The 15,891-nt window shown below is 53.4% G+C and overlaps 1 protein-coding gene across 1 annotated transcript; it reads left to right on the top strand.

The window, feature by feature from the left end:
- Window positions 1–8,696: 8,696 nt before the first annotated feature.
- Window positions 8,697–14,233, top strand: LOC136558258 (ice-structuring glycoprotein-like). The gene is made up of 4 exons (XM_066552583.1): window positions 8,697–8,703; window positions 11,722–12,287; window positions 12,457–12,601; window positions 14,175–14,233. Exons 1-4 carry the CDS (start codon window positions 8,697–8,699, stop codon window positions 14,231–14,233), a joined length of 777 nt encoding a protein of 258 aa, XP_066408680.1.
- Window positions 14,234–15,891: the final 1,658 nt, after the last annotated feature.

Here is a 15,891-nt window from a genome sequence, read left to right as displayed (position 1 = left end):
CACATCCCACCCAGGGCCATGGATGGCACTTCCCACCATGCCAGGGGGTGGGATTCACACTCTCTGAACCTGAGAGAAGCAGTTGTGGGGGGATAGAATAAAAGAGAATAAAGATTGAGCAGAAAGCAATCTTACCCCTAAGGAGCTGCAGCTGGGCCAATTCTCAAAGATTAGGAACAGGCCTGACTTTAGCAGGCCACAGCTGTACCCAATGAGCAGAAGAGTGCAATAAAGAGTGGGGTGGTGGTGAGAAGGGTACTGGAGCCAGTTGGGTGCTTTGTGAAGAAGAAGGAGTGAGAGTTCTGAGGAGATGCCCATGAGAAACACCAAGAGAGTGTGGAACTTTTGGGATAAGGAGACAACAGTATGGAACCCCTGCAATAAGATGGCAACAGCAGTGAGAGAAGCAGAGAAAGGAATTATCAAAAAACAATTCTTATCTCATTTGCTGTGCCTGTGTTTGTGCCAAAGTAGAATGCAAGATGGAGATTGGTTACACAAAGTGCTGGTGGTTTGTTTCCTTGGCCAAGAGTGTGTCCAGACTGTTGGTCAGCAGACAGCCACAAAATTTTGTGCAGCTGGGTGTTTGTGCAGCTTTGGTTTAGGTGTAGTGTAATATAGTATAGAATAATACAGTATAATAAAGTGATTAATTAGTGATAATATAGTATAATAAAGTGATTAATTAGCCTTCTGATATCAATGGAGTCAGATGCATCATTCTTCCCACTCAGGGGCACCTTGCCAATCCTGTGCCAGGGCTGGGGAGCTCCCTGTGGAGGCTCTGTTGGTCAGGGAGCAGGGCTGCAGGCAGCACAGCACACTGACATGTCAGGGTGGCAGTGGGGAAAGGTGCTGACAGCTGCTGCTGAATTAGGGAAAAAATCCTCTCCACAACGTGAAGGTTTATTAACATTTTTCATTAGACCTAAAAGGTTCTCTGCTCTCAGTGGTTACAATGAAGTTGATGAGAGGGGACAGCTGCATTAAATTCAAAGTTAGCTTTTGGAAGCTTTATACTGCGGTGTTTGCTGGAGAGAGTTCTGAGCCTGGCACGTGCTGGGCTTGCAGTTCCCCCCAGAACGGATTGAGCCCCAAAAGGGCTCACCCCTCTGGGCAGGGTGCCCAAAAGAGGCTGCATCAGCCAGTGGGATGGCCCTGGCAGGTCCTTCCCATGGGGTGAGGCTGGACAGCATCTCCTGATCCCAAAATCCCAGCAGATCCTGATGGGATCCTTCCTGTGGGGTGATGATTAACAGCATCTCCTGATCCAAGATCCCAAAGCATCCCTGAAGCAGGTCTCCTGATGGGATCCTTCCTGTGGGGTGGTGCTGGACAGCATCTCCTGATCCAAAATCCCAAAGGATCCTGATGGGATCCTTCCTGTGGGGTGATGATTAACAGCATTCCTGGATCCCAGGGTATCCCTGCAGCCGAGGCTCATCCTGCCCACCCCACAGGCTCACCCCAGGGCTCTGTGCCCAGCTGACCCCCAGACTGTCCCTGTGCACCCCACAGAGCAGACACAGCCAGCCCAGGGCAGCCCTGTCCTGCACCCCCAAATCCCCTCCTGCCTGTGCCCCCGGGCTCCATCCCCCTGTCCTGCACCCCCAAATCCCCTCCTGCCTGTGCCCCCAGGCTCCATCCCCCTGTCCTGTGTCCCCAAATCCCCTGTGCCCCCAGGCTCCATCCCCCTGTCCTGTGTCCCCAAATCCCCTGTGCCCCCAGGCTCCATCCCCCTGTCCTGTATCCCCAAATCCCCTCCTGCCTGTGCCCCCAGGCTCCATCCCCCTGTCCTGTATCCCCAAATCCCCTCCCCTCTGTGTCCCCAGGCTCCATCCCCCTGTCCTGTATCCCCAAATCCCCTCCCCTCTGTGTCCCCAGGCTCCATCCCCCTGTCCTGCACCCCCAAATCCCCTCCTGTCTGTGTCCCCAGGCTCCATCCCCCTGTCCTGCACCCCCAAATCCCCTCCTGTCTGTGCCCCCAGGCTCCATCCCCCTGTGGGGACACCGAACCCTCAGCATCCCCAGCAGCCTCTCCTGCTGCAGGGCTGCCCCTGAGGGACACAGGGAATTTGGGAGGAATGGAGCCTGGGAAGAAGGCGGGAGAGAGGCTGTGAGGGGACAGGAATGGGGGCAGCACTGCCGAGCTCGTTCACACTCCAGGATTCATTTTGAACAGCGGGGAATTCTTATCAAAATAATCCCAATTTCAGGTTTCTCAAGAATTCCAGGATTCATTTTAAACAGCAGGGAAAAAAAAACCTATATATCAAAATAATCCAAATTTCAAAAAGCTATATATCAAAAAATCCAAATTTCAAAAAGCTATATATCAAAATAATCCAAATTTCAGGTTTCTCAGAAATTCCAAGATTCATTTTAAACAGCAAGGAAGTCCTTATCAAAATAGTCCAAATTTCACATTTCTCAGCAATTGGGAGGGTTTTTTTGCCTTTAAAGGCAGTGGTAGGTGTGTGACACCAGGGCACAGTTAATGCCACACAAATCAGTGTTTGTGTTTGGTCTGTGACCTGCCATTCCACTGGCTGTCCTTAGCAGACTGATTTATCTGTTTTCAGAGGTGATAAATTGCAGAATATTAAGATAATGGTGTAGCATTCATTACTACTCAGCTGTTTATTACCAAAATTTAAATGTAATTTAATTTCAAGTGGAAAATAATGATCATTACCGGGACAAGCAAAGACAACTCATTACTCATCTCCATCAGCATTTTATTTAACAGAACTCAGACAACAAAAAAAAGAAAGATTTAGTAAATGCATTTTAAATAAATGGAATGTTAATGGTTGATCATAAAATAAAATACAGGCAGGCCCTGGCACAGGGTGCCCAGAGCTGCCCCTGGATCCCTGGCAGTGCCCAAGGCCAGGTTGGAGACTGGGACACCCTGGGACAGTGGGAGGTGTCCCTGCCATGGCAGGGGTGACATTGGATGAGCTTTGAGGTCCCTCCCAACGCAAAGAAGTGTGGGATTCTATAATATATTGCAGCTTTTAGAAAAATAAAATTGCCTGAGTTTATCTTCACTGCTCAGAGTTTCTGTCAAAGTGGGTTTTTTTTTTTTCATTTTAAAGCACATTTAATGTAAAAATTATAATTGAAATACATCGCAACTTTGTGAATCGATTTAGCCAATGTAGGAATTCTCTGCTTAAATTATTGCCAGAGAGAAGCCTCAGAGCTCCCCCAGAGCCTCCCCTGCTGCCCCTGCCATGGGGAACTGCCCCAGGCTGTCTCCTGGGAACCCCTCACTGCTTTGGGCCAAAGGGACCCTAAACCCCACCCAGAGCCACCCCTGCCATGGCAGGGACACCTCCCCCTGTCCCAGGGTGCCCAGTGTCCAGCCTGGCCTTGGGCACTGCCAGGGATCCAGGGGCAGCCACAGCTGCTCTGGCAATTCCAGCCCAGCCAGGAATTCCCAGTTCCCAATCTCCCACCCATCCCTGCCCTCTGGCACTGGGAGCCATTCCCTGGCTCCTGTCCCTCCATCCCTTGTCCCCAGCAGGGGAGGGGCTGGGGAAGCACAGCTGGTTTATCATCTCCTCATTCTCACCTGCAGGAGGCTGCAGTGCTGGGACCAGGGTTTCCACAACCAGGAGTTCATTTTTCCCCATCGGTTTGTCCTTGCAGAATTCCCCATGCCCGGCCCAGGAGCCCTGGGGCACCCCCAGCCCTTGGTGCCCCGTGCCAGGGCCATTCCAGCACTGAGGAAGATGAAGAAGATGAAGAGCTGCTCCTCCTTAACCTTGGCAGCCTTTCCCTGCTGTCCTGCCCTACGTTGCACCCCCTTTATTCTCCTCTCCCTGCTGCAGAAGCAGTTTATTTGCAGAATATATAAAAAGCCCTGAAAATCCAGTCCCTGATGATATTTCAGGCTGATGGTTTGCACTTTACAGGAGCCTTTAATCTTCCCTGGGATAAAGCAAAACCTAAATTACCAGCTGGGAAGTGCTGGGTGCTGGGCTCAGTGTGGGCCAGCTCTGGGCACACAGCCAGGCCTTTATTTGCAGGACAAAATAAAGTCCCCCCAAAATCTCACCCTTTATTTTTCTTCCCAAATCTCTCTGCCTGTTGTCTTATTGGCTCAACTTGCAAACATTTAGAATTGGGATTAATATTGGCAGGAAAAAACTCCACGATTTCTTGCTCCTGGTACAAGAGCAGAATACTGCCCAAAATCACACTGTTATAAATGATCCTATTATGGCTCCAATCCTGGAGAACCTTCCCAGGATAAAGCTCATTTCAAAGCAGAGGCTCCCAATTTGAGGATTGTAAATATTGAACAGCACAGTTTGCACTGTGCATCATCCCCTGTGTGCCACTGCAGCTGGTGGCACCACGTTCCCAGTCCCACCTGCTCTGTGATAATGGTATTTTATGGAAACAGCACTTTTAACTGGCCAGGGTCTCCTCTGAAGGTGTGGAACTTTCTCCATCCGAATTCCAGCCCTCTGAGTTTTATAACAAACCTCTGTTCTTGCTGAGAAATCCACAGAACTTCCTGATTTAAGCTGAAGGAGGGGAGATCTAATGGGATATTGGGAATTCCTGGCTGAGCTGGAATTGCCAGAGCAGCTGTGGCTGCCCCTGGATCCCTGGTAGTGTCCAAGGCCAGGCTGAACACTGGGGCACCCTGGGACAGTGGGAGGTGTCCCTGCCATGGCAGGGGTGGCTCTGGGTGGGCTCTAAAAATTAGTTTGACAGTCCAGAAAAATAGTAATTCCTAAAAAAATGCCACTGTGTGGCAAGCTGCACTTTTGCAGAGGTTTTGGGGAGCACTGCCCTGAATTTTGGGGCCCTTGACACAGCCAGGCTGAAGCCCCAGTGTCTGTGTGCTGCTCACACTGCTCCACCCCTGCTCCCCTGCCAGTCCCAGCTCTGGCAGAGCAGGAGGGAGGCCCTGGCTGCCCCAGGGTTTGATGGGTGCTGGCAGCTCCCTGGTGTGCCCTGCCCAGGGCCCTGCTCTGATGGACAGAGCTCCCCTCTGCTCAGAGCCAAGCAGGAAACTTGGCAGGAATTCCTGAAGGGAAAGTGAGGAAGTGCCAGAGCTCGGCTTGGTGAAGTGATGGGCTCAGCTCAGCCCTGCCTGGGGCTGGGGCAGCTCATCCACCCCTGGGCAGCCATCACAGCCCTGCCAGGCTGCCATTCCCGTGGGGATGGCACCTCTGGAGCCCCAGCTGTGGCTCTGCCCTGCCCACAGCCCCAGGACACTCAGCAATGGGGTCAGGTGTAGCCATGATATTTTATGGAAAATCCTTTCCTTGGGATTTTTCCTCCTGAGAAGCTGAGAGGCCTCAGGAACAAAATGTAACCAATGGTTATCTGCTGCTGTGGGATGCAACAGGTGCATCTGAGATTGGTCTCGTGTGGTTGTTTCTAATTAATGGCCAATCACAGTCAGCTGGCTCAGACTCTCTGTCCAAGCCACAAGCCTTTGTTATCATTCTTGGTTATTCTATTCTTAGCCAGCCTTCTGATGAAATCCTTTCTTCTATTATTTTAGTATAGTTTTAATATAATATATATCATAAAATAATAAATCAAACCTTCTGAAACATGGAGTCAGATCCTCATCTCTTCCCCCATCCTGGGAGCCCTGTGAACACCATCACAGTCAGGTGTGCCTCAGTGGGCCGTGCTGCATCAGTGAAAGGGACAGGACCATGATCAGACTGAGAAAGGTTTATTGCTCAGATAACACCAATCTCACAGGCTGTGAGGTTCATAAGACAGCAAGCAGCCAGCCAGAATCTAAAGTGCTCCCAGGTTCTTCATTACAAATCAATACAGAACTTTCTGACCCAACAGGCTGATGCCACAGAGTTTATTTGACTTTTCTAACCTGCCACCTTTACTTCTTCCTACTGCAATGTGGATACTCTTGCCCAATAAGGTCTGATTACATGTACACATATATCTCCATTATAATATCTCAATGTCCTGGTTTAGGGCAAATTTGGGAGAAAACCTCCCAAGGGGGCCCCTCCAGAAAGCAAACCCACATGGCCCCTCCCCACAACTGGTTCAGGAAAGATTCCTTGGAGAGAAGTGGAAAGAACCTGCCCCTGCCCACATCAACCCCAGGGAGGAGAGGTTTGGGCTGAGGGGTTTGGGATGAGAGGTTTGGGATGAGAGGTTTGGGATGAGAGGTTTGGGCTGAGGGGATTGGGTTGAGGGGATTGGGCTGGGAGGTTTGGGATGAGAGGTTTGGGATGAGAGGTTTGGGATGAGTGGTTTGGGATGAGAGGTTTGGAATGAGAGGTTTGGGATGAGGGGATTGGGCTGGGAGGTTTGGGCTGAGTTTAAGGCTCCCTGAGCTGCCTGACCTCAGGAACCAGTTTCAAACTGGAGAACTAAAATTACTGGTGGAGGGGCTCAGACTATGCTGTGGGTGCTGAGTAAAGCCTCGAGTTTAGTATTTTATCATGGGGAACCTTGATATTTGATCATGGGGAACCTTGCCACACTGAGCAGCCCCTCAGAGGTTCCATAGAGACATTTCCTGCTCTGCCCCCCAAGCACAAGTGCAAATCTCACCCAGCTAACAAAAATATTTGGTGGCTCCAGTTCCAGTGCTCCCAGCCTGAGAAAGCACCACAGACACCAAACTCCTCTCCTCTCCTCTCCTCTCCTCTCCTCTCCTCTCCTCTCCTCTCCTCTCCTCTCCTCTCCTCTCCTCTCCTCTCCTCTCCTCTCCTCTCCTCTCCTCTCCTCTCCTCTCCTCTCCTCTCCTCTCCTCTCCTCTCCTCTCCTCTCCTCTCCTCTCCTCTCCTCTCCTCTCCTCTCCTCTCCTCTCCCCAAGCAGTTCCAGAGCCTTGTTTAAGATTTGCCATTCAGAATTTACTAAAAAGCATCACCAGTGCAAACCCTACCATGTAATTAGGAGTTAAACTCGACTCCTCACAGCAGCAAAGCACCGAGAAAAGCCAGCCCTGTGGATATGTTAGGTATTTTAATTCCCTTTTTTATCCCAGCCTAAATGACTGTGTTCTATTACCAAAGGAATATTGAGACAGAAAGTAAATGCAGAGGGACACTCCTGAGTAGGCAGCTGTTCAGGAAAACAGTTTAATAAAAATAGCTACTGTGCTGCCTGGAAATCCTCCAGAGTCGCGCTGGAAAGCTTCTCCTGCACTTGATTTAGGGGAAAAAGGCACAGCTCCCACCCACCTGCTCTTCCAGGACCACATTTCTCTCTGCTCTCCCACTCTTCCATGACCTCAATATTCCGGTTGTCTTCCACTCTCAAGGAGATTAAATAGCAGAAAGATCTTCAAAGAAGTTGAGTACAAATCAAATGCATTTTCAGCTGATGCATAATGAAATCGCTGCTGTCAGATGGTGCAGATTGAGGGATTCAAAAGTAATTTGGGGATATTTGTGCACGGCCACCACCATTAAATTCAACAGCAGAGAAATCCCTATGGAGGAACTGCTGAAAGCTGGGAATAGCAGCCAGAGGAGGCCCCACCCTATTCAAACACCACTTCTCGTGTTTTAGTCACCTGCTGTCAACCAGCCACTGGCCTCAGTGAATTCTGATAGGAAATAATGGAACATTCATTTTATTTCAACTTGGAATAATGGTTTCAATTGACAAAACTGCTGGAGAGCCCTGCAGGGTCCAGGTCACCAGGAGAACCCATGTCTGAGGGCTCAGCACAAAGCCTGGGGGGTTTGGAGCATCTGACCTGGGAAAGGGAAGGGAAGGTTTGGGAAGGTTTGGGAAGGTTTGGGAAGGGAAAGGAAGGGAAGGGAAGGGAAGGGAAGGGAAGGGAAGGGAAGGGAAGGGAAGGGAAGGGAAGGGAAGGGAAGGGAAGGGAAGGGAAGGGCAAGAGAAGCTCTGCCCCATGGTGGCAGCCTGCCACAGCCAGCCCTGACTGCTCCTTCTCCAGCCAGCACCACCCTAAGCTGTCCCAGGATACCATGGACAGGTGCCACCATGGATACCATGGACAGTGCCATGGACAGGTGCCACTGATGGATACCATGGACAGTGCCATGGACAGGTGCCATTGATGGATACCATGGACAGGTGCCATTGATTGATACCATGGACAGGTGCCACCATGGATACCATGGACAGTGCCATGGACAGGTGCCACTGATGGATACCATGGACAGTGCCATGGACAGGTGCCATTGATGGATACCATGGACAGGTGCCATTGATTGATACCATGGACAGTGCCATGGACAGGTGCCACTGATGGATACCATGGACAGTGCCATGGACAGGTGCCATTGATGGATACCATGGACAGGTGTCATGGACAGGTGCCATTGATGGATACCATGGACATGTGCCATTGATTGATACCATGGACAGGTGTCATGGACAGGTGCCACTGATGGATACCATGAACAGTGCCATGGACAGGTGCCACTGATGGATACCATGGACAGTACCATGGACAGGTGCCATTGATGGATACCATGGACATGTGCCACTGATGGATACCATGGACAGTGCCATGGACAGGTGCCACTGATGGATACCATGGACAGTACCATGGACAGGCGCCACTGATGGATACCATGGACAGGTGCCACTGATGGATACCATGGACAGTGCCATGGACAGGTGCCACTGATGGATACCATGGACAGTACCATGGACAGGTGCCATTGATGGATACCATGGACAGGTGCCACTGATGGATACCATGGACAGTACCATGGACAGGTGCCACTGATGGATACCATGGACAGGTGCCATTGATTGATACCATGGACAGGTGTCATGGACAGGTGCCACTGATGGATACCATGAACAGTGCCATGGACAGGTGCCATTGATGGATGCCATGGACAGGTGTCATGGACAGGTAGCATGGACAGGAGCCATGGAAAGGTGCCATGGCAGCCCCAGTCCCACTGCCACCTGCCCTGGCTCTCAGGACAGCGGGGCCTGAGCAGCTACAGTTGCACAGAAACCTGGAATGAGCAAATGGCACCAAAGCATTCCCTGATCACCACCCCACAAAAGTGCTGTGCCCACAGCTTCCCCCAGGGCTGCAGATCCACAGCCCCGTCAGTGCATGGCCCAAATTTCCTGTATTATCTCTTAGAGTCACAAAACTATGGAATATCCTGAGCTGGAGGGACCCACAGGGATCATCCCAACCCCTGGCCCTGCCCAGACCCCCAACAATCCCACCCTGGGCATCCCTGGCAGCGCTGCCCAAACCCCCCTGGAGCTCTGGCAGCCTCGGGGCCGTGCCCATTCCCTGGGGAGCCTGGGCAGTGCCAGCACCCTCTGGGGAAGAACCTTTCCCAAAATCCATCCCAGACCTCCCCTGGCCCAGTCCCAGTGTTCCCTCAGGTCCCACTCCATGCCAGGTTCAGTGGGAATGGTGGGAATGGTGGGGCTGCTGGAAGGTTGGAATGATGATCCCAGAGGGCTCTTCCAGCCCCAACCATTCAGGGCAGTGCCAGCACCCTCTGGTACAGTGGAGCCTTTCCTGATCTCCATCCTGACCCCCCCTGGCCCTGCCCCAGCCGTTCCCTGCTCCTGTCCCTGTCCCAGAAGGCAGAGCTGCTCCCTCTGAGCTCTGCCCTCCGCCTGCTCCTCCCCAGCTGAACCACGCTCGTGCCCTCAGCTGCTCCTCCCTCCCTCGCTGTGCCCTGCAGCCGCCTTTTCCCCGAGCAGGAGCCAGGCTGGCACACGCTCCTGGCCTGATCCCGTGGGCAGGAGCCCCGGGAGCCATCTGTGCCCAGCAGTTTGTGTGCAGAGCACGGCCACCTTCTGTTTGCCTCCTCCAGCTCCGTGCAGCAACAATCGCAGGGAAACAGCTCTGTCATCCTCACCATCCCCAGCCCCGTGGCCTCCTGAATGTGAATTAGTGTCTTAAGCAGTTTATTCATTCATGGCAATCTGTTCATTTATTTCCAGGAGCTTGTAGCGCTCCGGGAAGCCTTGCATGGGGTGGTTTTTTCTCTCTGAGCTCTGACTACATGAGATTTTTTATTTCTCCTAGATCGTTTCATCAGCTCAGCTTCCACAGTGCAGGGATGATGTGTGAGACAGCCCTGCTCTCAGAAGGCACAGAATCCTGGCATGTCCCCAGCTGGAAGGGACCCACAGGGATTATCCCAGACCCATCCCTGCCCAGACACCCAGCAACCCCACCCTGGGCATCCCTGGCAGTGCTGCCCAAACCCTCCTGGAGCTCTGGCAGCCTCCAGGCCAGAAAAAGGAGAAACTCCTGTGCCCTCTAAAATAAACTGCAACACAAAAAGAGAACTGGATCTCTTGGGAACACCAGCTTTGCTGAAAAGCCCCCACCACCCCCGTGTTTTATCCAGCTCCAAAGCAGGAGCAGCCGTGTCCCTGCCACAGCTGACACCTGGAGCGGGTCACAGCCCACTGCAGTGAAATATTTACGTTTAAAGCAAAGAACAGGAAACAATAGAAGTCTTTCCAAAGCTAAATAAATGTTATTTTGACTGAAGGAACATCATCCAACTTGAGGTTTTAATAGAATTATAGAAATATGGAATGGTTTGGCTTGGAGGGACTTCAAAGCCACCCACTGCCACCCCTGCCCTGGCAGGGACACCTCCCACTGTCCCAGGCTGCTCCAAGTGCCAATGTCCAACCTGGCCTTGGGCACTGCCAGGGATCCAGGGGCAGCCACAGCTGCTCTGGGCACCTGTGCCAGGGCCTGCCCACCCTCCCAGCCAGAATTCCCTGCTGGCTCAGGCCCAATTCCTTCCAGTACAGTTCAGCACAGCTCCATCCTGACCCCAGTGCTGCTGCCAGCGCCCTAAACCCGGCTGTGCCTGTCCCCGAGGGACAGGACCCCATCCCTGTCACACTGAGCACACCCTGCAGGCTCCTCTTTGTCCCTGCTGTTTCCAGCTCCCCTTGTTCCTGAGCCCCCAAATGCTCCCTCCCTCCTCTGGATTCCTGCCTGCATCCCTGAGCACTGGGATCCACTGTGGCAGCATGTTCAGGGTAAATCCCCTCCTCTCCTGCCTGCTCTGGATTCCTGCCTGCATCCCTGAGTGCTGGATTCTCTGTGGCACAATGTTCAGGGTAAATCCCCTCCTATCCTGCCTGCTCTGAGGCTCCGGGAAGCGGAGCAGCTTCCAAAGCAGCACCCAGTCCCCAGTCAGGGAACGGGGACTTGGGTTTCCCTGCATCATCCCAGCTGTTCTGGCAGCTGGCATCCCCAATTCTTGCCAGGAATGAACCTGAATTCCTGCCAGGAATAATCCTGTTATTCCTGCTGGGAATGTTGCCTTTACTCCTGCCAGGAATGATCCCGTTATTCCTGCCAGGAATGAACCTGAATTCCTGCCAGGAATGATCCTGTTATTCCTGCTGGGAATGATCCCTTTACTCCTGCCAGGAATGATCCCGAATTCCTGCCGGGAATGATCCCGAATTCCTGCCGGGAATGATCCCAAATTCCTGCCAGGAATGATCCTGAATTCCTGCCCGTGGTGCCCCGAGCCCAGCGTGTGCCAGGCGAGCCGGGGCAGCTCCCGCTGTTCCAGATAAATCCCAAATCCCGGCTCGGGCACGGGGCTCCCGGGCTCTGCTGCTCCGCAGGGCCGGCCGGTCCGCGGGATGCCGGCTCCCATCAGCAATTAACGAGTCATTAATTAGGGTGCGAGCCACCCGCCTCCCGCGGGTCCCGCCGAGGAGCGGCTTTGCCTTCGCGTGATTGCCCTCTGCTGTAGACGTGGGGCCATGCACGGCCGCTGCCACCGCTGCCATTGTCACCGCTGCCATTGTCACCGCTGCCATTGTCACTGCTGCCATTGTCACCGCTGCCACCATGGCCACTGTCACCACTGTCATTGTCACCACTGCCACCATGGTCATTGTCACCGCTGCCATTGTCACCGCTGCCACCATGGCCGCTGCCACCGCTGCCATTGTCACCGCTGCCACCATGGCCACTGTCACCACCGTCATTGTCACCACTGTCACCACTGTCACCACTGCCACCATGGCCACTATCACCGCTGTCATTGTCACCACTGTCATTGTCACCGCTGCCATTGTCACCGCTGCCACCATGGCCACTGTCCCCATGGCCACTGTTGCCACTGCCACCATGGCCACTGTCACCCCTGTCATTGTCACCACTGTCATTGTCACCATTGCCACCATGGCCACTGTCCCCATGGCCACTGTTGCCACTGTCATCATTGTCACCTCTGTCACCACTGCCACCATTGTCATTGTCACCATTGTCATTGTCACCACTTCCACCATGGCCACTGTCACCACTGTCACCACTGTCAGAGAGCCACTGTCATCTTTGTCATCATTGTCACCATTGCCATCATGGCCACTGTCCCCATGGCCACTGTCGCCACTGTCATCATTGTCACCTCTGTCACCACTACCACTATTGTCATTGTCACCACTTCCACCATGGCCACTGTCATCACTGTCACCACTGTCAGAGAGCCACTGTCATCTTTGTCATCATTGTCACCATTGCCACCACAGCCACTGCCACCACCATCACCACTGCCACCTCTGTCACCAATGCCACTGCCTCCACTGCCACCATCTCCAACATCACTGCCACCAGTTCCACTGCTGCCAGTGCCACTGCCATGGCACTGCCACTGCCACCTCCCCTGCTGGCACCAGCACAGCCAGTGCCACCACTGCCACTGCCACCACCTCTGGGACAGTGGTGCCTCCTGCCCTGGTGTCACAGGAGGCAGGGCAGCCCTTTCCTGGGGCTCCTTTGGCCGAGACAATAAATCAATATTGTCACCAATGGACATTTCCAAAGGCCACTGAACTGAATCCGTGCTGGTGTTAAACACAGCCCAACTTCAGCACAAAACAACATTTACTGTTTTAAGGAGACAAAAAACATCCTTAAAATTAGGAATAAAAGCCGGTTCAACTATTGCAGCGAGGTTGTTGCAGCCAGCCAGAGCCCTGGGGGACAGCCCTGCCTTCCCCTGGTTCTTTTCCCAGGATTTGCTCCTTGTGCCTTTGGTCAGCGCCCAGTGCCCAGCTCCAGGAGCCTGCTGGGGTCTGGGCATCTCTGGGGTAAACACAGCCCAGGGATGCAGGAGCACAAATCCTTCCTGGCAGGAGGATCCTGCCGGCAAATCAGCAAATCCTTCCTGCCTGATGTCGAGAGAGATCAGAGCCGACACGGAAACGTGCAGCAGAGATGAAAAGTAAATGTTGTTCCCTGTAATTCGATGGGAAGGACTTTTTCAAGTATTCCCATGTTTTGTTCAGATTAACTTATCTCTGCTTTCCCACCGACTCCCGGGAGCGGCGGGGAAGGGAGAAGGAGAGGCAGCAAATAAATAAGCAGTAAACAGATAAATAAACCCGGGAAGATGAAGGGCTTGCATTCAGATTTCACCAGGAGCAAAAAACAAAAGGGGAGCTGGAATGCTGCGATGGCGATGACAAACAATTCTGGCAAAGAACTCAGTTTTAAATTCGTATTTATTGGAGGGGGTCTGAGGCTCCAGAACGGCCCCAAGGTTCTGGGAAGGGTTTAGCAGCATTCCCTTGGCTGACAGCACCCTGGGGGGACCCCATGGAACCCTAGGATGGATGGAGGGGACCTTAAATCCCCCCCAGTGCCACCCCTGCCATGGCAGGCACACCTCCCACTGTCCCAGGGTGCCCCAGTGTCCAGCCTGGCCTTGGGCACTGCCAGGGATCCAGGGGCAGCCACAGCTGCTCTGGCAATCCCAGCCCAGCCAGGAATTCCCAATTCCCAATCTCCCACCCATCCCTGCCCTTCTCTGGCTTCCAGAAGCTCAGAGGTAGGAGCTGAGCCTGCCCAGGGTCTGTCCCCTCCCTGCAGACTGACAGGAGTTGCATCTGGCCCTCGAGTGCATTTCCAGTGAGGAGAACAACCCCTTGGATATTCTGGTTTGATTTGCTCAATGCTAAAATTGTTTTTTCTCTATTTCAAGCATGTTTGGCTGCTGCTCCCGGGCACTGGACCTTGCTGCACCTTTGTCTGATAAATCAGAGACCTTTGTTTTCAGGCATCTTCTCCCCTGGCAGTGCTCAGGCAGAGATGAAATCAGGGGTTGTTCTCATTGGGCAAAGTAAATAAATGCAGTTTGCTCAGTGTTCCACTGAAAGATGGGTTTTGTGCACCTCAGGTCTTCCCATCCTGCTCATCCAGGCTATGGGGACAAATATTTCAGCAGGGCCTGTGGCAATGGAGCAAAGGGTGATGTTTGACCTGAGAGAGGAGAGATTTACATTGATCAGGTTTTATACAATGAGGGTGGCACAGGTGCCCAGAGCAGCTGGGGCTGCCCCTGGATCCCTGGCAGTGCCCAAGGCCAGGCTGGACACTGGGGCTGGAGCAGCCTGGGACAGTGGGAAAAACTCTCAAGCAGTTGCCCCTGGGGAGGGGACAGTGTGACAGAGTTCACAGGGGTCTCAGGATGAGGATCTGACTCCATGTTTCAGAAGGCTGATTTATTATTTCATGATATATATTATATTAAAACTATACTAAAAGAATAGAAGAAAGGATTTCATCAGAAGGCCAGCTAAGAATAGAATAGGAAGGAATGATAACAGCACCAGCACAGGGGATCCTTCTGTTCCCAGAGAGCTTCAGGAGCTGCAGAACAGCCAGGCCAGAGCTGAGCTGCCTGAAAAATGCAACAATTCTGAGCAATCCAAAAATGCCTCCCTGGACTGGGCACTGCTGAGGCCACACCTCCAGTGCAGGGGTCAGTCTGGGGCTCCTCAGCTCTGGAAGGACCTGGAGGGGCTGGAGTGTGTCCAGGGCAGGGAACAGGGCTGGGCAGGGGCTGCAGAATCCCTGAGGGAGCTGGGCAGGGGCTGCAGAATCCCTGAGGGAGCTGGGCAGGGGCTGCAGAATCCCTGAGGGAGCCGGGCAGGGGCTCAGCCTGGAGCAAAGGAGGCTCAGGGGGCCCTTGTGGCTCTGCACAGCTCCTGCCAGGAGGGCACAGCCGGGGGGGTCGGGCTCTGCTCCAGGGAACAGGGACAGGAGCAGAGGGAACGGCCTCAGGCTGGGCCAGGGCAGCTCAGGGTGGGCACAGCAGGAATTTCCCCATGGAAAGGGGGCTCAGGGATTGGCACAGATGCCCAGAGGAGTGCAGTCCCCAGCCCTGGGAGGATTTAAGAGCCTGCAGATGTGGCACTTGGGGACAGGGGTCAGGGCAGTGCTGGGGAAGGGTTGCACTCCATGGTCTGAGGGGGCTTTTCCAGCCTGAAGAACCCTGAGATTCCAAGATGCAGAAATCTCTGCAGTATCTTCCTGGAGAGGCTCAACCCCCTGAAGACACAAACCCCCGTCCTGCTCTCCCAAACATGATCCAAGCAGATTCTTCCCTTCCCTGCCCATCTGCTCAGAAGGGTTTGAAGTGCCTGTGAGCTGCACGAGGGACAGCAGTGATGGAGAAGTGTCAGAGCAGCGCTGCTGGCAGCTGGGGGCAAATCAAGACAGAGCTCTGCAACCCTTCCAGCTCCAAGTGGCCCACAGGGGACAGCAGCAGCAGCAGCAGGATCTGCACAGAGCCTGCCTGGGAAAGTGCTCCCCTCACTTGTGTGCTGGGCTGGGCTGGGCACAGCAGCCCTGGTGGGGCCAGAGCTGCAGAGGCTGCTCTGGAGCCAAGAACTGGAGCACCCACAGCAGGGCCAGGGCTGCCTCCCTGCCCTGGGTGCAGGGTTTGGGCTGGGTTCTGAAGGTTTAGGATTTCTGAAGGTTTAGGGTGATTCCTGAAGGTTGAGGTTGATTCCTGTCTCAAACACAGGAGAAGCAGCCCCAGCTGCAGGGTTTGGGCTGATCTCTGAAGGTTTGGGGTGATTTCTGAAGGTTTAGGGTGATTTCTGTCTCCAAGGCAGGAGAAGCAGCCCCAGGT

This window comes from Molothrus aeneus, chromosome 6 (assembly GCF_037042795.1).
Source record: "Molothrus aeneus isolate 106 chromosome 6, BPBGC_Maene_1.0, whole genome shotgun sequence".
NCBI lineage: Eukaryota > Metazoa > Chordata > Aves > Passeriformes > Icteridae > Molothrus > Molothrus aeneus.
Note: the sequence above shows the minus strand (reverse complement) of the source record. Positions and strands in the feature narration are given on the sequence as shown.

Excerpts from the sequence above, each read along its gene's own strand:
- LOC136558258 (XM_066552583.1), top strand. Across the intron at positions 12,288-12,456 it reads CTGTCACCACTGTCACCACT|AGAGCCACTGTCATCTTTGT; the intron begins GTCAGAGAGCCA and ends CACCACTGTCAG. Across the intron at positions 12,602-14,174 it reads CACCAGTTCCACTGCTGCCA|GCTATGGGGACAAATATTTC; the intron begins GTGCCACTGCCA and ends CTGCTCATCCAG.